The sequence below is a fragment of the Spermophilus citellus genome (assembly GCF_964194105.1).
Source record: "Spermophilus citellus genome assembly, chromosome: 4".
NCBI classification, from domain to species: domain Eukaryota; kingdom Metazoa; phylum Chordata; class Mammalia; order Rodentia; family Sciuridae; genus Spermophilus; species Spermophilus citellus.
Window position 1 is genome coordinate 114,644,026 of NC_138185.1, and position 20,818 is coordinate 114,664,843.

Genomic DNA, 20,818 nt, shown 5'->3' on the forward strand with positions numbered 1-20,818 from the left:
TAAGCACTCCTTAGTTAAGTCCCTTGTACCCCCCCCCCAAGAAAACTATTTGCTTTCCAAAAAGGGCTGGATGTGCGTTAAATTCCATGGAAATTTGACATTTTGAGCAACCGCAAGAGGGCACAGTTTAATACAGTGTTGGAAGTAACCAGTGAATTTGGTTACCTCTGGGAAAGTGCTTCTGTTAGCTTACAATGATGGAAGTTGGTTGGCACTTGTCACCCATAATTTAGAAAGATTCTAGAGGGGTTTTTTTTTTGGAACCATGTGCATGTATTAGTGCATAGATGTGTTAACCAAACATAAACAAGGTCGTTTTGTATCTGGATGGTTGGCGAAGGGATGATCTGGTTCCTGGGCCAACTGTTGGTTCTTGGTAGACAAAATGGGTGTTTCTCATTGCATTTTTTCCTCACAGCTTCATCTTCATGCTCTTTAGCTCCTTAAGTAGCAGTCAGTCCCCTTTAGAGTCCACTAGGAATTAATATGGTTCATGTACCACAGCTTGTACTAGAAACGGGTGGTTTTGATCCCTTCCTTGGTACGCAACTGGAAGCTTGTGGAGTCAAACACCTGCTTGGGCCAGGGGTTGTAGTCGCCTAGCCTGAACGAAGCCCTGGGCTCTACCCAAGACAGCCGGAGTGTGTAGGTGGGAGTTGAAGCACCGCGTTGGAAGTGTGCTGCAGCCAGTACTGCTCTTCTGAATTATTACAGTTTGGCCACTTAGTGTGAGGAAATGCGCTACCGGGGTTGAAAAACCTGTCCAAACTCAAGACTTATTTTCAGGTTCTTTTGTCCTGTGCTTTAGAAATCTTGATCATTATTCATGCGTCCAAATGTCTCCTAGAAAGCCAAACCCTTCACATAGCTCACCACCCATTGAGTAACCTGGCGAGTGCACGCGCCGGAAGGAGACGTGCTAAGCGCTTCCGATTTGTCTTCAAGCCCCGCCCCTTCGTTTCCGGGAATTGGCGATGGCGTAATCACCGAGCGCCAGGCTGACAGAGCGTGGAACTTGGCGTCCTGACGAGCGGAGATGCTGAGCCGGCTTCAGGAGCTGCGCAAAGAGGAGGAGACGTTGCTGCGACTGAAGGCGGCCCTGCACGACCAGCTGAACCGCCTCAAGGTGACCCCACCGCCCCACCATTTCGCCTGCGTGACATCTCCCCGAGCTCAGCCCTTTGAGGAGCCTGCCTCTGCCGTCGATTGTCCTGGTCCTCATCCGTCCGTCGTGGCGCGGACCTAGCAGATTACAAACTCGTGTAGCTGAAACACCTGGCAAGCGAGCTTTCGAATATTAGGCCCTGCTGGTCTCGACTGAGACTCAAGAATCCGTTTGGCAATGTAGCCCCCCAACACCATCTCTGCCCTCGCCCCGCGTCAGTGCTGATGGCCCTCACGTCACACGCTGAGGACGTGTCCTCTTCTCCAAAGCTCACTTAGTCTTCCTACCCATCCATCTCTTCCTGAACCCTCTCCTGAGCCCGTTTACTAGTTTGTACTGATTCTTGAAATGGCTTTAGTATTGCAAACCAAGAATAGACCTTTGAGATATCCCATGGTGTGGAAGATATTAAGCCCTGGGAGAGGGACTGGTCCCAAAGCTTAGAATTCCCAGTAGTTCTTGGAGCTGTTAATGACTCCATGAGTTTGAAGGTTGGTGATTCAGGCCTGTTTACGTCACTTTCCAGACCTGTGGATAATTCAGCCCTTGTGAGATGATCATGCTAATCCCTATTCAATTGTCTTATTTAGGTCTTGAAGTCTAAATGACATGAGGATTAAAAAGCCCTTTATAAACTGAAAAGCATTTTACAATTTTGACTTAGCAAAACAATAAGCATTTTCCTCCAGGGTAATTATAATGACCCACAGTTATGTCTATACTGCAACAGTACCCCTACAAGTACCTAGTGATAGTATGGATGATGGTCCCCAAAACCCAGATTCCCTCATGGTTCAAGAAACACTTCGATTTTCTTTTCTCCCTTTCTTTGCTTTCTCATTACTGAGTAGACAAGCTCAGGTCTGAAAACTCCGCCTTCTGTGGAGTCGGGTGTTGCCTGGTCTTTTGTGTGTGTGTGTGTGGCGGGGGTGTACTGGAGATTGAACACTACCACTGAACTACACTCTCAGCCCTTTTCACTTTTTATTTTGAGACAGGGTCTTGATAAATTGCACAGGCTGACTTCCACATATGATTCAATGATACACTTGTGTTTTCTTCCATAACTGCTAGTTCTTGGTGAATGAAAACCATAATTCAGCCAGAACACCTGTACTGCCCACTGTGCAGTGTATGCCTGTAATCCCAGTGTTATTGGCAACCAGGCCAGGGAACCTGTCTGGATCCCAGCTAGCTGGATTCAGCTGCCTGCGCACAAAAGAAAAAGGTAAACAGTGGCTAAGGTTTGATCAAATTGTATAAAGTTCATTTTTTCTTTTTCCATTGTTTGTCTATTTTTTAATGCAGGTGGGAGGCTAGATATGACCAGTCAGAATCCAGGTGGGTTCCTTGGCTGTGCTGCCAATAACTCCAGTAACTTGGAAGACAGGAGGATCAAAAGCTCAAGGCTGACAACTTTGATATCCTGTCTCAAAAAAGGGTGGTGGTGGTGGTGGTGAGGAGGAATGGAGGCTGGGGTTGTAGCTCAGTGGTAGAGTGCTTGGCTAGAATGTGGGAAGCTCTGGGTTCAATCCCTAGTAAAATACACACACACACGACACACATACACACAAAACCCACCTGTACAGTCCAAAGGGAAGAAGGTGGAATTTATTCCTCTCTTTAAAAGGCAGGGAAAACAGCTGTTCATGATGCTGAGGCAGGATCACAAGTTAAAGGCCAGCTTGAGCAAATGGGTAAGAACCTGTCTCTGAATTTAAAGTGTTGAGGATGTGGGTGAATAATAGAGTGCCTACCTTGCTCAGTGCTCTGGGATCAATCCCCAGTACTGCAAAAAAGCAAAAATAAAAGGCATGAAAAGCCTGGGGTTGATCAGTAGTAGATCACTTGCCTTGCATGCGTGAGGCACTGGGTTTGATCCTCAGCACCACATAAAAGTAAATATATTGTGTCCATCTACATCTAAAAAAAATGGTAATGAAATATCCTCAACTCTTCTAGGTTGAAGAATTGGCCCTCCAATCAATAATCAGTTCTAGAAAAGGGGATGAGATGCTGTCTTCTCAGCCTGGTATACCAGAACAGTCACATGATGTAAGTAAAATTAAGTACATGCACCCACACCTGTAATCGCAGCAGCTCGGTAGGCTGAGGCAGGAGAATGGCAAGTCCAAAGCCAGCCTCAGGAAAAGCAAGGTATTAAACAACTCAGTGAGACCCTGTCTCTAAATAAAATTCAAAGTAGGACTGGGGATGTGGCTCAGTGGTCAAGTGCCCTGACTTCAATCCCTGGTACCTCCCCCACCTCACAAAAAAAAAAAAAAATTAAGTACAGGCAGAGAGAGAGTGTAGAGTTCACTATGCTCCCCTGCTGCTTGGGTGGCCAAAAATTATAAAGCATGTTGTCAAGCCCAAAGGACTTTAAGTGCTGCTGGTTTTGGTTTTTTTTTTTTTTTTTTTTTTTTTTTGGTGCTGGTGGTGGTTCTGGAGATCAAACCGAGGGCCTTGTACATGCTAAGCAAGCACTCTACCACTAAGCTGTATCTCCAGCCTTGGATCAGTTTCTAGTTTAAGAAGCTGGCTATTCTACATTAGTTGACTACACTTTTGACCAATTTAGGGAGCCTACTCCCTCCTGGTCACCTGTTTGTTCTCTCTAGTTACTCGGATGAACCCTGGGGAAGTATGTAGATCTCTGTAAGGATGTGTCAAAAACAAAATGTGGCTTCAACTACAAAGTGTAATACTGAAAAATGAATTTCAGTCCTCATCCTACCCTCCTCTTACCACATGCCTTCAAGGAAGTCAATAAAATCATACTCTTTCTAATACATCAAATGTGAGCAATTCTGGATGTTGTAGTTATGTCATTTAGTCTGCACAATTCTTAAGTTAGAACTTTCTCCCAGAACCATATTTGTAAATGAGGTAACATTCTAGTAAATCTGGGACATTTTACTCTTACCCCATTTTGGTAACAGAAGTGAGGTAGAACTTAGAAGAACAGAATATAGCAAAGTGGCTTACCTCTTAGTCATAAATGCTAGGGGTGAATATACAATTGAGATTTGATTTTGAAACATTTTAAGAATTTGCTGTTTTGCTGCCAGTATCCTTTCTACTAATCTTTGATGTCCTTGGCTAACAGATGTTGATGCATGTAGATAATGAAGCATCGATCAATCAAACTGCACTAGAATTGAGCACAAAGAGCCATGTGATGGAAGAAGAGGAAGAAGAAGAATCAGATTCCTAAAGGAGGATGAGACCCAGGATTTGTTCTAAAAATTATATTTCTAAGCCTCAGATACTTCTTCAGAGAAGTCCTATGGCCTACTTGAAAGGAAAGCAAGAATCATAGGAGGAATGTGTCATTGTACAAGTGGCTTCATCAGTAATAACTCAAGTTCCAGAATGTTTTAGGAAAAGTGAAACATAGTAACAAAATCAAAGATATAACGTCTTAAAGTTGAGCAGTTTGGATGGTGAAGTGTCTGTCACAGGATTAGATTTAGTAATTATGTTCAAAATAAAATTTCCTCTGAAATCCTACTGAGAAAGTCTGGAATTTGCAAAAGGCAGAGTTTAAATACAAGCTAGGCTTTCCAGTCAACAAGTCTTTCAGAAAACCCAGTTAAGAGCTGTTTGTGTGTGATTGAACCCTTGTGAACAGTTAGGTCACAGTCTAGGAGAGAAAGATAACAAGACGAAGGACAGGGCACTTGAGAGCACAAGCTGCTGCCACGTTTCAGAGACATGGAAACACTGCCCACCTTAGACTGCTTTGTGTGGCTGTTACCACATCTAGCTTGAAACATCGCTGATAAAAGATGCTTCAGAATAAATTATAAATAACCATCATAGACCTTGCTGGTTTCCAGATACAGAGGGAGAAAGCAGCATTTCCTTCTCTGAGGGAAATGGCAAGATGGCGTAAAATAAGATCCATTTCTGGCCCTTAAAGAAGAAATGTGTCATTAAAGAAGATATCACTATGCTTGGGAGATTGGACTTTTATAATAAAAGAGATAACTGCAGAATAAGAGTTGTTGAACTTTGTATTTGAAATTAAGATTTAATTCTGTATATTGTCCCTTTTCTACTGAGTAGTCACTTAATTCTATAATTTCTTCTCCAGCTAACAGCCAATGCAAACTAAGAATGTCTTCACACAGAACTTATGTAGCTGTTCCAGAAAAAAAGAGGAATATACTCTATTTGTTGTTAATGTTTCATTGAGGTTATTTTAAGCTACTCTTATAGGAAGGAGCAGGAAGTTTAAGTGATATGTTCCTTAAAACACAGTGAAGACAGTTTGGGAACAAAATTTATCAAGGTATACATTTTTGGGGTCTCATTTAAAACATGAACAGGGTTTTTCAAGAGCTGGAAAAGTTCACTGTGTATTCTAGCTCTACTGCTGACTGGTAACTGGTTGCTTGTTTTCACGCCTCTTCGCAACTCTACTTTTACATCTGTAACATGAGGATATTCACATCTGCTCTAGCAGTTTCACAGGTTGTTAAGATGCCAATGAGGTATCATCTAAAAACCCAACTGTTACTAGTGTCTCAGTAAAAGGAAGATCAAGACAAGAATCTGACTAAGAACTCAAAGCACTGATGCTGGGAACATCATTCTTGAAAACAAGATCATTGTTGGTAAAAAAAAAAAAAAAAAATTACTGGAAAAAAATCTTTTGACACTAAAAATGAAATACATTTAACTGTGGATAGAGAATTAAAGCACCCCTCAAAAGAAACCACTCATGAAAGCATTTACATCTGGGTTTTATTTTTTTGATACTGAGGATGGAGCCCAGGGGGACTACCACTGAGCTACAACTCCAGCCCTTTTTTAAATTCTGAAACAAGGTTTTTCCAAGTTGTCCAGACTGGCCTTGAACTTTTGGGTCTCCTGCTTCAGGCTCCAAAGTAGCTGGGGTTACAGGTATATGCCACTGCACCTAAATCCAGGTTTTAGATACCAGCTTAAGCTATTCTTTTCTCACAAAGGATGTAGTTTGTTCATTTTAATGAGACATTCTCAATAGCCAGGCATCCTCTCCTTGTTGGCAAGACATAGGGAGTAGGTTTTAAAACTCAACTCAAGTGTTTATATGTTGAAAACATGTAAGTTAGACTGTTCTTAGAACAGCTGTTGGCCTCGTGAAAAAAAAAATTTTTTTTGACTATCGTAGGCAGCAGTGTACACAACACTGACCATTTTTTTAAAATCCTGGCTATAACCCAAGCTCTGGTAGCTCCAGAGTGGAACTATCTACTTTGGGTATTACTTACCAAGTTCTCTTTTTAATCTAAAAATGAAATAGCCTTTTTATTTTTAAACATATACATTGGATTTGGTTTTCTATAATCTGCCCTTTCAAAGAATACAAGATTTGATGTACTGATCAGGAAGCTTCATGTGTTAAAGTTCCACATAATTAAGGAGAGGGCACCAATGACCATGGCTTTTTTCTGTGTTTTTAATTTTTTGGTACCAGGGATTAAACTCAGGGGTGCTTAACCTGAGTTACATCCCCAGCCCTTTTTATTTTTTGAGACAGGGTCTCACTAAAGTTATTTAGTGCCTCTCTTAGTTGCTGAAACTGGCCTCAAACTTGCAGACTCCTGAGCTGTTGGGATTACAGGTGTACACCACCACACCTGGCTCATGGCTTTAATTACACTGCCCACCTTAGACTACTTTGTGTGGCTGTTACCACATCTAATTACTGTGATTTCACTGCCACCTCACAGACATGACAAAGCTGGCAACAGGCACATTTCTCCCTTCCAGGAAGGTGGAGTTAAGTGTAAGTGGTACAAGAAGATAATCCATCGCTCATTGTAACAAAGCAGACTGACTGGCTCTGCCTGGCTAGAGGCTCCAAAGCCTGCAGGGCCTCGGGTGAGCAGGTATACCCCCAGCTCAGCTCTTTGTTAAGGAAAACGGGGAATGTTCACTGAGAAATGGCTTGTGATTTTTCTTACACTTGTTCCCAAACCCTACCTGCTGCTTTTTCCTATGTAGAGAGAAAAGGAAAAGAAGGGATCCGTCCATAAGTCTAAAGGCAAGTGGTTGAAAGTCACAGGTAAGGTGATGTAGCAGAAGAATTAGTACAAAGATTGAAATCACAGGAAGACCCATTAGTCCAATGTCCTGAATTTGTTGTTGGTGTGATAGTTCTGCCTTTCAGCCTCCTTCCTACTTTCCCCACCCCCCACAACAATGCTTGACTAAATCATTTAATTCTTATACATTAGAGAAATTGCAAAGCCTACCACAAAAGTAGAAATACCTTTCATCCTTTAACTTGATAGTATATTTATTAGAATAAGAGACTAGATTTGTTAAACATCTGGATTAAAATGATTAAAAGGATTTTCATACTTTTTTTAGGCACTATACACGTTGTTTACAATAGCATTGGTACTTAGATTGGGGGAAGATAGAAATCTGACATATTTTAATGCCTTGATTCATTTGTGACATTCAGAGTAACTCCACCATTTTAGAAACACTAATCTAAACTTAAAGATACATATACCATTTACTACCCCACACAATATATTTAAAAATAAATATAGAAATACAACCAGAAGTCTACAAATCAGACTGGTGAAGCCCCAGCTATCATGGCAGTGAATGGCTCTGGCTAGATTTTGATGGAAACTGCTGAATTCTACGTCAAAAGCAAAAGATGGTAATAAAATAACATGATGTACACTTTCTGGTACTCATTTTCACAGCAGCAAAGCATGCTTCACATGCACTGCCTGTGAAGGGACTTATGAGGCTCCCTCGCACTCACACTGAGAGAAGGTCCACTTGGCAGAAATGAAGGACCACCAAGTGTCAAGAATCCTGGAGATACAGGCGGCCAGCCAGTCGCGGAGCAGGAACAGCAGTGCAAATGTCAGTAAGAATGACTACCCATGGTCACCAAAGTGTCACTGTATTTCAGCTTGGCATGTGTTTTGATCAACATACACACAGACAGCCCCAAGCACAAAGCCAATCCACTTAGGGAAATAACAGTAGTAATAATAAAGACAGTAATATTAAAAATGACGACGAGTACAGTTTTGGCACATGCTGTGTTCTTCATCCTTTGTCATAAGTCAAATGCACGTCTGAACAGAGACAAGCACGGGAGAGGCCCAAAAGCAACATGGCACACCACTGGGCAGAGGACTCGCTCTTTGCTGCTTCCCAAAGGATTAGACGCCAGCTGCATGGGTTGGTGTGCTGGGCTGGTTAAGGCCTATGGTGGAGCAGAGCCAACCTGCAAAATCCACTTCCTCGGCATCAGATCTCTTGATAAAAGCATGAACCTGCAAGCAAGGAAACAGGGAGAGGTGTTTTAAAAACCACCAATGGAAGGAAAATCCAAGAGTCACATCTAGCACTTGTGCCACACTTGGAGGGAGCTCCTGGCCTGCCCTTGAGCAGCAGTAGGGAGGCTGGGGATGTGGCTCAAGCGGTAGCGCGCTCGCCTGGCATGCATGCGGCCCGGGTTCGATCCTCAGCACCACATACAAACAAAGATGTTGTGTCCGCCCGAGAACTAAAAAAAAAATAAATATTAAAAATTCTCTCTCTCCCCTCTCTCTCACTCTCTCTAAAAAAAAAAAAAAAAAGAGCAGCAGTAGGGCCAGCTGCAGGCCCAAAGACCTGCTCCACCTGCCTCTGCCAATTATACCAATCAAAAGGCCCTGGGAAAGTCACTCACCTCCCTAGCTGCTCTTGCAGAATGAAACGAGATTAGTGACCTTCCCTTCAAGACCTCACAGACTTGTTGGGAAAGACAAAGGCACTGGTGGAGGTGAGAGCATGTGACACTGCAAGCCACAAAAGCTATGAGGTCAAGGTGTTTCACTCGCCCTGCTGCCAAGCAAGAGGAGGCAGGTGCACAGGTTAACATAAGATAAGTCAGTAAGAGAAAAAGGCCCAGCCCCACGAAGGCCGCAGACTGGCCCCTTCTTTCCCTCGACTGCCTCAAGCCTTTCTTCCAATATCCCAGCTGTGAGGTGATTTCAGCCTTTTCTTTAAACTGATGGGAGGACAGAGGAGACTGGTGTTTGAGTCCTGCAGCCTCAGGCTCTCAGCTGCGCCACGGTGGTCAGGGCAGAAGCAGAGAATGGAAAGTAAATAAGTGCTGGAAAGATGACAGGAGACCAAATTAATAAACAGGTGCTGTAAGAATCTGAAATAAATGGACTTACCATGAGTTGCTTCAAATCTGCTCTCTCTGCAGGGTTTTTTATTAAGCTGAAAGGAAAAAAGTAATGTGAAGCTTCTGCCTGGCGCTGATTCTGATTCAGATTGCTTCTGTTTGCATGCCTTTCCCCCTACGCACTATAGGCTCTGAGGAGGAGTGCCAGAGCCTTATTCATCTTCCTGTTCTTGGTACAATATCATGCCCACAATACGTTAATGACTTCTTGCTGAATTAAATGAAGGTCAAAAAGCAACATTCGGGGGAGGGGCTGGGGTTGTGGCTCAGTGGTAGAGCACTGGGTTTGATCCTCAGCACCACACAAAAATAACTAAATAAAGGTACTGTGTCCATCTACAAAAAAAAAAAAAAAAAAAAAAAAAAAAAAAAGCAACATGCCAATCCATATAGAGCAAGTGCTGGAAGCAGTCACACCACTAAGCCCTGGCCCTCCATAAAAAAGGCTATGGCAGTAGCCAGGGGGTACTCAAGAGGGGAAAGGGCAAAGCTGGAGGGCTCAGAAATGGGGTGGGAAGTCTGACAGATCCAGGTACCCTTTCAAAAAAAACAATGAGCAAACTCACCATTTATTCACAAAATCTTGAAATTCCAGACTGAATACTCCACTGGGCAGTTTTGGAGGCGGCTGCAGACACATGTCAAGACATGAGAAATGTTAGACCCTGCTCCAGCCATCTCTTCCCATCCCAGCCCTACCTCTGGGCAGTGCTGTGCTCCAGTCAAAAACAAAGCCTGCTGGGTCACCCTGTTGGACCCAATGGTCTCACACAGCACGGTTAAAATTGGGACCACATTATACTTTACCATTCATTCATCTGGTGAAAGAAAAAAAAAATCAGTGAACCTCTGTGGCCTCAGTCTTTTCTTAATGAAATGAGGAGGTTGTGCCTACTGATCTCTGGAACCCTTTAAACTCTTGACATGTGGCATGGAAACATCACCAGTAATTCTAACAGCAGCAGCTAGGGGGGTGTGCAAACCACCAGGCATGGATCAGGCCTGCAGGAGCAAGCTTTAAAAAGGAGGGGGAAAAAAATCCCTTCTCTGAACCCTGGGGAGGCAGAGAAAGGTTAATAAAACATTAACTAGCAGAGGGTTGGTCAATCTGGAAGAATGTTGCCTGTATACTCCAGAAATGAGGCCGCTTTTCAGGTCTCCGACACTGGCCACAGATCTTGTGTTCCCATGGCAATTGTTCAGGGCTACACAGGTTTATGATGCTCCAGGCAGTCCAAGAAATCTAAATGCATTTATGTGACCTGTGCTGGGAACTTCCTTGGAATAAGCTGACCCCAGTGCCTAGGATGTCATTGCTCTGTGGCCTAAAATCAACAGGTGATTCAAAATTAAAAATGAAACAGCTCTAGCCTTAGCTACTCTAGTGACTGAGGGAGGTCATTTGAATCCAGGAATTCAGGACAAGCCTGGGCAACACAGACCCCCATCTCAAACTGAAAAAGATAAAAACACTGACACCGCCTACCAAAAAGTCCAGCCTAGCCCTCTCCCCTGAAGGTTCTGTCAGTCTGACCTAAGGCTAACTGCAGCCCAGCTCTTGGGAACAGTGACTCAGAGCAAGCACTGCCCTGCAGGCTGTCCCTGCTGCTGAGGGGGAATGGGGGAATAGAGGTACACAGGCCAGCTTCCATTCCTTCTCAGTGGGAGGGGCCAGGCAGGATAGGAATGTGTGCCAGCAAAGGCTCCTGGGAGGTAGGGGGTGGAGGTATGGGGGTTGGGCAGGAGGTGGGTATTGGGAGTAGGTGGTAAAAAAGAAAGAGCACTAGGGCACTAACAGGGGAGACCTGAGCTACTTTTTTCCTTGGAGCCTCAGTTTCTTCACCTGTATGAAGAAGATAAAACCAATTTGGCCCATCTCAACAGTGCTTGGAAGAACTGAGTAGGAAAAAAGAAAGCAGCACCAGTGCAAGTCCTCTCTTAATAAGACTCCCAGGAACCCAGAACCATGCAGAGCAGTGTCCCCAGTAGAAGGGGATGGATGGCTTTTTCCTGACTCCAGAAACACAACATGCTCTTCCTTAAAACCTTAAGCCGCAAGGATCAGAACCCAAACTTCTTTTCTTCATCCCACATTGCTTTAGTCTAAAGCTTTGTAGACTGCAAAAAGAGGTAAATACCCTAGTGCCCTGAACCAGTGAGAGTGATTTATTAGCCTCCAGGGCAAACCATGATTTTCCCTGTTGAGTTTGTAATAGACCAGGAGACATTTTTGAGACCTCTAAGGTCTGGTTTCAGAGAATGGTAAGAAAGAAAGTATTAAGAAGGCATTCTGCTGGTTTACTGAGGAAGACAAGAATGAGGGGCTGGGGATGTGGCTCAAGCGGTAGCGAGCTCGCCTGGCATGCGTGCGGCCCGGGTTCGATCCTCAGCACCACATACAAACAAAGATGTTGTGTCTGCCAAAAAACTAAAAAAAAATAAATATTAAAAAATTCTCTCTCTCCCTTTAAAAAAAAAAAAAAGATAAGAATGAGGTGATACTATATCTTACACCACAGCTACTTCCCAAACATGCCAGAACTTGCCCCTTCAACTACTAAGGCTGTTCCTGAAGCCAGGAATGCTGGCCCTACTGTCTCCCCTAAAATCCTGTCCTGCCCACCAGCCAAGCCCCCACCTTCTGTGAGAACCTTGGGGCTCCTCACCAGCTTCCCAACACCCCAAACCCAAGTTTGATGAATGATTCTCCATATGTTCCTTCCTTGATCCTTTTGTCAATTAAACTTACTGGCATATATTTCACAAGTATATGAGCTCTTTGTGGTTAAAGTTGGCCAAAAGCAATAAGAAAATATTATCTTTAATTTCACTTAGAGAAAACCAATCTATTTTATTCCTTCCCAGACTTTATAGGCACATATATACACATATAGTTCATTAACTGATAATAGTATACATACTATTTTGTTATTTGCTGCTTTCACACAATTTATGAATATGTTCCATATCTATTTCCGCACTCATTTTAATTTAATTTTCCTAGCTTTTTTTTGTACTGGGGATTGAACTCAGGTACACTTACCCACTGAGCCACATCCCCAGCCATTTTTGCATTTTATTTAGAGACAGGGTCTCCCTGAATTGCTTAGGGTGTCACTAAATTGCTGAGGCTGGCTTTGAACTTGGCATCCTCCTGCCTCAGCTTCCCAAGCCACTGGGATTATAGGCCTGCACCACTGTGCCCCATTTTTCCTAGCTTTTAAACAGCACTTACAAGCAAAAACCCTACAATGTAATTATACATACATTTGCCTTGCTTCTCCCTCCCAATTAGTTCTCAAGACTATAGATTTTATTTTCCATCTTTGTATCCCTGTCCTACTATCCCTGTCACAGTGCTTGATATACAGTAAGTACACTAGAGAGGTTGGTGAATGAAGTCACAAGAGTATGTAAAGGAGCAAGCTGAAGCCTCCTGAATCTTGGAAAGGAAGGACTCAGAGCTACAGGAAGATGGGGGGAGGGGATGGAAGTGGGGGACTGGGAACACTCCTGTAGTTTCTAAACCAGCCAATGTTTTCAGCAGCAGGAGGCATAAACCAGAACACAAACATCCTGGAGGCCATACTGTGGGAACAACTTCCAGGTCTCCCAGGCAACTCAGCCATGGCTATTGGGGCAGGGGTAGGAGTGGGGGTCGGGGGTGGGCAGTACTGGGGATTGAACCAAGGGGCACTCAACCACTGAGTTACTTCCCCACGCTTTATTTTTTATTTGGAGACAAGGTTTCGCTAAGTTGCCCAGACTGGCCTTGAACAGGCAATCCTCCTGCCTTGTCTCCCAAATAGCTGAGACACAGGTCTGCACTACCACCCAGGACAATGGGTATTTTCTTAAGGGGAGTGAATAAATTCCAAGGTCAAGAAAACCAGGCCATACTTACCTCATTGACTATGTAATCCAACAACTCAAAAATTGCCATGGGAGGTCGACTGTCCATTCCATATGCTACAATTTTACAAAAGGGAAAAAGAAAACAGTTCTCAGAAACACACAGGTGATCACTTATCAATGGGGCAAGGGGCTGGGCATGGACCCAGAACAGGGTTATGACAATAAACAGATCACTCACAGATAAGGCCTCAACGGAAGGAACTAGCAAAGGCCACAGTATAGAGTACTGATTTAACATTCAAGCAGCCATCTTAAATGTTAACCACCATCTTATCGGTTTTGCTTTCCTGTACTTCCTCTTACCCAAACTCCCCCGCCTCCATTAGTGACCTACCCCACGGTACCATAACCCTAAGCCAAATCCAGAAGGCCAGGACCCCTTGACTCTGGAAAGCGCCATGGTGCCATCAACCTAAGCCAACCCCATGGTATTCCCCACCCGCCTAGCTCTGAGGCAAGCACTCCCAAGCCCATCCCCTAGCACCACAACTACAACTCCAAATCCCTACCCCACAAAAGCTGAACACCCAAACATCTCAGGGCCTCTCTCCACTCTACAGAGGGATGGCCTTTATTTGTCAGCTTTGACAAATAAACCTTTGTGTGGATCTCTGGTCTCTGTCCTTCATTTCTCGCCCACACAGCTCTCGCTTTCTCACTTTCCTTTCAGAGTCACCTGGTTAGAGTATGAGTCTGGGCTCTGCTATATCCTACATTTGTGACTTTGGGCAAATCAAGTGACCTCTGAGATAAAGTATTGAGTTACCGTTTTTTTGATTTTTTTTTTTTTTTGATTGTAGTTGGACACAATATCTTTATTTATTTATTTTTATGTGGTGCCAAGGATCGAACCCAGGGCCTTGCACATGCTAGGCGAGTGCTCTACCACTGAGCCACAACCCCAGCCCTGAGTTACCTTTCTTTATCCAGTAATGGGAACTGAAATAAGCTACCTCCCCAGCCCTTTTTATTTTTTAGTTTGAGACAGGGTCTAAGTTGCCGAAGCTGACCGTGAACTTGCAATCCTTCTATCTTAGCTACCAAGTTGCTGGGATTAAAGGCATGTGCCACTGTGCCATATTAAGTACAAAGTTTTGTAAAACAGACATAGGTAATAAATACATCTGCCCATTTCTCCTCCTTTATATTATGTGAAATAATATAATAACTAAACAACTAAAGGATTTCGTTGTATGTGTTGTTGTTGATCACCTCTCTCCCACAATGCTGGGGACTGAACCCAGGCCTTTCCATATGCTAGCCAAGTGTTCTATCACTGAGCTATACTTGACTTAGCTTTAATTCTTCCTGAACCTGGGTTTCTTCTTTTCATATCCCAGAGGTACAGGCCAGCCTCAGGGGCCACATGTATTTTAAAATGTCAATATTGTGTTATGTGAATTTTATCTCAGTAAAAACAAATCTACCAAAACTGTCTCGACTAAAAAGAAAATTAATGTATATAAACTGCTAATAAGCACAGCACCTAGAACATAGAGGTACTCAACAAATGGTGGGAAACTGTTCATGGTTATGATAATTTTCTGCTCTTACCTGAAAACCCCTGCTGCTTCCCCCTGGCCCCAGCCTGGCATCGAGACAGAGAAGCAATGCTGGCAGAATGTACAGAGAGTCTGCCCTCCAGAAACCCCTTACAACAAGGGACCCCACAGTTCAAACTGGAGACACAGCAGGCCACTCACAGCTAAGGGGCCTCCCGGGTGTCCTGGGCCTGGGGGGTGTCTCAGCTGCATCTCCCTCCACCTGGCACCCAAACATCAGCTCCAGCTCCTTGGCATCTGGAGGAGGGATGGGGTACCTCCCCACTGCCATTTCCACCAGAGAGAGCCCCATGCTCCAGATGTCCGACTGCACTGAGTAATGAGTCCCCTGGAGTCTTTCTGGCTGCAGAAGAGACAGAAACAGTTATCATCAGCTGAACTAAGCACGACCCTTGGTTTGCTAATGTTTTATCTTCTGTCCCTTCCTCTGGGCAACTCACATGCTCACATCCTGTTTGAAGAGCCCCACAAACATCTTGAATCTCACCTCCCATTTGCCTCCAAATGTCATACTTAGCAAATCCTAGTTGGTTTCATGGTTCTGACTCCTCCTCACTGTATCACTTGTAACACACACTAAGCTGACAGCATCCAACCCGCTGGGCCCCAACTACCACTTCAGCCTGTGGTTCCAGCTTTGTTCATTCTGGCCACTGACTTGCATGTACAGGGCAGCCTCTCCCAAGCCCACCATGAGAAGCTCATCTTGTAACCTGAGTCTAAAATAGGAAGCTTGTGAAACATGGGTATGAATGAAGTAATGCCGTGGGTACAAGAAACAAAGGATCTGAGGTCAGGTCCCAACCCTGGGACTTACAAGCTACAAGATGTGAACCTCAGTTTCTTCATCTATAAAATGGGGCTGGTTGCTGATGGTAAAAACAGTAACAACAACATAACAAAATACCCACCCTTTTTACTAGTGTTATTGAGGTCAAATCAAATGAAAACATGTCAGATACTGCAAAATCGTATATAAACAGTTTGATATTGGGAAATATCAATATATTTGGTGGGAAGACTCAAGGAGAAAAAAGTATATAGTGCTACAAAGACCATTATTTTTACTAAGCATCATTTCAAGTAGTACACGATTTCAAAAATCCTACCAAAAAATCTTTATTCTGACCATAGTTCATTTACTTAGACTGAATTAACTTCTCCCATAGGATTTTTCACTAACGCTGAACTATTTTGGAACTGACCATGTAACCACAAAAACCCAACCAGTAAACCCTGGATCAATAAGTCCCAGGGCTTATTAATTGATTTTGAACTTGAAAGCTGGCAATTGAAGGGCCCAGGGTGCCAGCTGTTTAGTTATGATCCACTTAGGGAAGAAGCGATGACGGAGACGACAGGCAAAGAGAGCAGAAGAGAGCTTACCATGGGTCATTGGAGTACAGAGGGATGGAGACATGTGTCAAGCAGTGTTGAGTGGTGTTGACAGCAGGAGAGGGGCCAGCAAGTGGGAATGAGGATAAGTGCAGGAGTTGGCTTTCAATCCTGGCTTGGCAAGTTATGTAGTTGTTCTCTTAACCCCTCTAATCTAGAGTTCCTCACTTCTGAAATGGGAACTATGCTCTATCCTCGATGGAACAACTGCATGGATCAAATGAGACCATTTAAGGATGTAAAAGTGCTTTGACAAAGAGCACATAAAATACTGTGCATGTTAAGGTCTCCTAGGCCTCTGAGCCCGTCTTCACAATCATTGGCTGCACTTACTTCTGCTTCTGTAAAGACCACCCACTCTGACCCAGCAGAATTGGGTCAGCACTCACCCAGACTCATGTTCCCACCTTTCCCTTCAGTCAGCTGACATTCCCCCACTCACCCAGCCTTCCCTCAACACCTGCACATGTCAGATCCCATGCCGATGCCAAGGACAAGAGAGTCACTTACAGCCTTCCCAAGGGGAAAGAAAATGATCCTGTGTTGATGTAGCCATGGGCGTGGGACAGCCACAGCACTCTGGTGGCACTGGGAGCCAGCAGAGTTGTGAGCAGGAAGAAATACCCCCAAGATGGAGTGTTGAAGGAGGGAAGATCCCCAAGATGGCTGAACTAGAGCAGAGACTCCAGCCAGGAGACCGGGTGGGCTACAGTGAGAGGCAGAGGTAGAAGTCGACATGTAGTGAGGAGGGAAAGAGGCAAGATGGAGGAAACAACTCTAAATAAACTCAGGAGTTGGGGGTACTAGATGTTAACAGAATGGGGAGCTAGAAAGGGAGGTTAAGTCAACTTCTGCCTTGGACACAGTAATGCTATTTACTGCTAATAGGAAAGGAAAGGTAGGACAGTTTGGAGTGCGGTCATGTCTGAACTTGTTGGGTGTGAGGGTCTGTAAACAATCAGATAAAGACATCTAGCTAGAACTGTCTCTTTGGAATGGAAGCCAAGCTCTGAAGCTGGGATGGTACAATGTCTCCTAGTGAGTTAAAAGACTCCAATTATGCACCTAGGTCCATGAAAGGCCAAGTATCTTCCTGTTAGACTTCAACTCCTCAGAGAGGACCATTGTGCCTCATTCCTCATTTCTTGTTCCCCTTCCATCATCAGCCATCACAACGCTCTGGCTCCACAGGGAAGGTAACCATTTGGCTCCTATCTCTGACCAGCTGAGAAACTCAAGACCTGCTGTTCGTACCGACATGTAGGACCTTGTGCCCACGAAGGAGTTGGCCATGGAGTCAATGAGCTGCCCGCTGACCCCAAAGTCACAGAGCTTGATCTCCCCACGGGAGTTGACTAGGATGTTGGATGGCTTGACATCTGTAGGAAAGAAAAAATAGAAAAGTAAGGAACTGACATAAGGAGCCTGGGTAGGGGAGAAGAGTCAATGTTCCCTAAAAAGGCCAGTGTTGACAGTGAGTCCAGGACAACACCCCAGTCTCCCATCAGAGGCAGCCCTTGGCTTGCAAATACTGGACACCAGAGTTCCTTATTCCCCCCTTTTTCAGGGTCCAAGGAAGGACTGTCAGGGAATGAAATGATTAGCTGCTGGAAAAGTAGGACAAAAAGCCAGTAGATTTCTTTCTACCCTTTAAGGATTCAGGCTTGGCCAAACGACCCATGGAAAGGAGTCAGCCCTCATGAATAGTCAAGATTTGAAAGTCTGTTGCTTCAATGTTAATGGTTTGGATGTGAGGTGCCCCACAAAAGCTCATGTGTGAGACAATGCAAGAAGGTTTGGAGGAGAAATGATTGGGGGTGTAGCCTTAACCTAATCAGTGAATTAATCCCTGATGGATTAACTGAGTGGTAACTGGAGGCAGGTGGGGTGTGGCTGGAGGAAGTGGTTTATTAGGGGCATGGCTATGGGGTATACATTTTATTATCTGGAAAGTGGAGTCTCTCTCTTTGCTTCCTAATCACCATGTGAGCTGCTTCCCTCTGCCACACACTTTCACCGTGATGTTCAGCCTCACCTCAAGCCCCAAGGAATGGAGCTGGCCATCTTTTGGACTAAGACCTCTGAAACTGTAAGCCCTTAAATAAACTTTTCTTCCTTTAAAATTGTTCTGGTCAGGTCTTTTAGTCCCAGTACTGAAAAAAGCTAACTAAAACATTCAACCATCCTTGTTGGCAGGACACAGATCTATGGGTGGAAAAGTCAACTCACCTACACCTACTCTGTTAGTCAAGGTGAGCCCCTAGCTACTCAAGGCCAGAGAACTCAGAGGCCTGAAAGATGCTCCTCAGAGTCAAGGCAATATGCCAGCATAAGGTCTACTCACGTCCCTAGGTTCACAATACCATCCCACATTCCACACCTTCTGCTGCCACCAATAACAGGCCACTGGCTCTTTGTCTTCAGAGAGCAATAATCTTTCACATGTCTTTTCTCCCACCATCTCCTTTGATCAGACAACTGTGAAATGGACAAACCAGGGTCATTGTCTTGATTTACAGGTGGGAAAACCCAGGCTGGGACTTGGAGTCCCCAGGCCAGGGTTTTGTGAGCAGACATCAACAAACAGTGAGAGAGTCACTCAAGGGCAGGCAATGTCAGGAGAAAAATCCCAAACCATGACAGGGAATCTTTTTGTGTGTGTGATGCTATGGATTGAATTCAGGGCCACCTATATGCCAGGCATATGGGTGCCCTACCACTCAGCTACAACCCCAGCATGACAGGGAATCTTTACTGAAAGTAATATGGACACTATAATAGAACATCTGGAAAAATCAGAGGAAAAAACCAAGCCAAAAATAATTCCAACCTGCCAGAGCAATTATTAACATTTCATTATTTTCCCTTCAATACTCTTCCACATGAATCAACAGATTCTAACAGGTCTATTTGAGTATCCTTCCAAGAGCAAATTGAAAAAAAAAATTTACCTTTAATCTCCCAGCAAACCCCTCTCCCACACAACTCATCTCCTGCCTCTCTCCATCACCAACAGCTCCAGCAGGGCACTGGCTGGCTGCCCTTCTCACCACTCTAAGATGTGAGCCAGACAATGCTGGGCACATGGTAGATGCTCCAGAAACTCTTGTCCAATGCACAGATCCAAACTCACCATGTGCACACGCAAGCTAGCATATACACAGGTATACCCACACAGCCATGGCATGCTCTTTCTATGTCCCAGCCCTCATCATGTCTCCACACACACCATTCAGATCCAGGTCAGGCTTTCGCAAGGAGCACAGGAAACAAGACCTTCCCAAACCTCTGGGCAACCCCAACCTACCACAGGTGTCAAGGCACAGACACCAGGAGGGGCCTTAAAGGGCATCCAGTTCTGCCTTTCATGGTAGAGACAAAAGGTCTAAGCCCAAAGGGTCCAGGGGCTTATTCAAGGTCACAGAGCAAAAACTGAGTAAAGCTAGAAGCAGAATCCAGACCTTCTGACATCTAAACCTATCTGCCTCCCACCAGCCTTGCTGCCATATTCTTTAGCTCTCTCTGTCACTAATAGTTACAGAGAACCAACCACATGCAGGCACTCTGCAAGCTTCCAGGCACACAGAGGTGAACAAACTGATCAAGTCCCCACTGTCACGAAGCTTAAATTTTTGTGTGAGGAGACAATGAATAAATCAATGAACAAATGTGTAATTTCAGGGAGTTTCATGGGCCATGAAGAAAATAAAAATACATGAAACCAGAGAGTGAAGGGTGCAGCTGTGATGGCTGGTGAAGGTAGACCTCTGTAGAACACTTGGTAACGACTGGGACAGAGAGGGAGGGAGCATGTGGCCTTCTGGAGAATTATACGAAAAAGTTTTGGGAGATGAGGAACTAACTGTTCCTTCCCCCAGCCTAGTGTAGGACAGGTCCCAACAAACACTTTCAGCCAAGGAGCAAGCCCAGCAGCTTTACTGAAAGTAATAAGGATCCTATAATAGAACATATGGAAAAATCCCTCAGTGCCACTTTCAGAGGACAAATTCCTAGAAACCACTTGCTCGGGATATGGAATAGGACACTACAAAATAGGGCCAAACTGGGAAGAGGGAGGTGTGTGACATGCCTGCTGGGACATAGGGATAGATAGGCAGTCCAACATGAGTCCCACACGACTCCCCTCTTTCATACACCCCACCACATGCCACAGCCTTTCTTCTGGGTGCTGAGCACACCAGCCACACTCCCTCACCCATCCCCAAAGCTCCCATGGCCTGTGTGGTGTGGTCTGTGAGACCTTGTTTGGGAGCTAGAAAGGAGCACTGGGTAAAGGGGCAGGAGGCCTGTATACAAAACCTGGTCCTGTCACCTGCTCTACGTGCAGCCTTGAGCTAGATTTCACTTCTCTGGGTTGTAATGTGCCATCAGTAAAGTGGTGACAACTGCAGCTCTTGAAACATCACAAAATGAAGACCAGGATCAAAGTGATCAAGAACAGCATATAAACAGCACACTGAACCAGAGGAATATAGACTGATGATTTCAGAGGTTGCCCTCCCAGGCCAGCAGTTCACGGAACCAGGTGTCCCTTCTCCTCCTCCTGGCCCCAGCCCT

At 44.6% G+C, this 20,818-nt stretch overlaps 2 protein-coding genes across 7 annotated transcripts in view; one reads left to right on the plus strand and one right to left on the minus strand.

The window, feature by feature from the left end:
* The first annotated feature begins 642 nt into the window (after window positions 1-642).
* SNAPC5 (small nuclear RNA activating complex polypeptide 5) lies at window positions 643-4,678 on the plus strand. Of its 5 annotated transcripts, XM_081292726.1 has the most exons (6): window positions 987-1,126; window positions 2,268-2,393; window positions 2,474-2,506; window positions 2,796-2,862; window positions 3,128-3,220; window positions 4,275-4,678. In XM_081292726.1, the coding sequence occupies exons 4-6, from the start codon at window positions 2,815-2,817 to the stop codon at window positions 4,380-4,382; spliced, it is 249 nt and encodes an 82-aa protein (XP_081148852.1). In that variant the 5' UTR covers window positions 987-1,126; window positions 2,268-2,393; window positions 2,474-2,506; window positions 2,796-2,814; the 3' UTR covers window positions 4,383-4,678. The 5 variants fall into 5 exon arrangements, with proteins under 5 accessions (XP_081148854.1, XP_081148850.1, XP_081148852.1 ...); XM_081292727.1 differs by lacking the exon at window positions 2,268-2,393 and having other exon boundaries at window positions 1,008-1,126; XM_081292725.1 differs by lacking the exons at window positions 2,268-2,393; window positions 2,474-2,506 and having other exon boundaries at window positions 989-1,126.
* A 2,761-nt stretch (window positions 4,679-7,439) lies between these two features.
* Window positions 7,440-20,818, minus strand: part of MAP2K1 (mitogen-activated protein kinase kinase 1) — a 77,103-nt gene continuing 63,724 nt past the window's right edge. For both annotated transcript variants that reach the window (XM_081289825.1, XM_081289826.1), the window contains exons 6-11: window positions 17,495-17,619; window positions 14,987-15,188; window positions 13,273-13,337; window positions 9,935-9,996; window positions 9,358-9,403; window positions 7,440-8,466 (exon numbers count right to left, since the gene is read on the minus strand). In XM_081289825.1, the coding sequence (XP_081145951.1) occupies window positions 8,353-8,466; window positions 9,358-9,403; window positions 9,935-9,996; window positions 13,273-13,337; window positions 14,987-15,188; window positions 17,495-17,619 (614 nt within the window). In that variant the 3' untranslated portion in view covers window positions 7,440-8,352. The remainder of the gene's footprint in view (window positions 8,467-9,357; window positions 9,404-9,934; window positions 9,997-13,272; window positions 13,338-14,986; window positions 15,189-17,494; window positions 17,620-20,818) is intronic.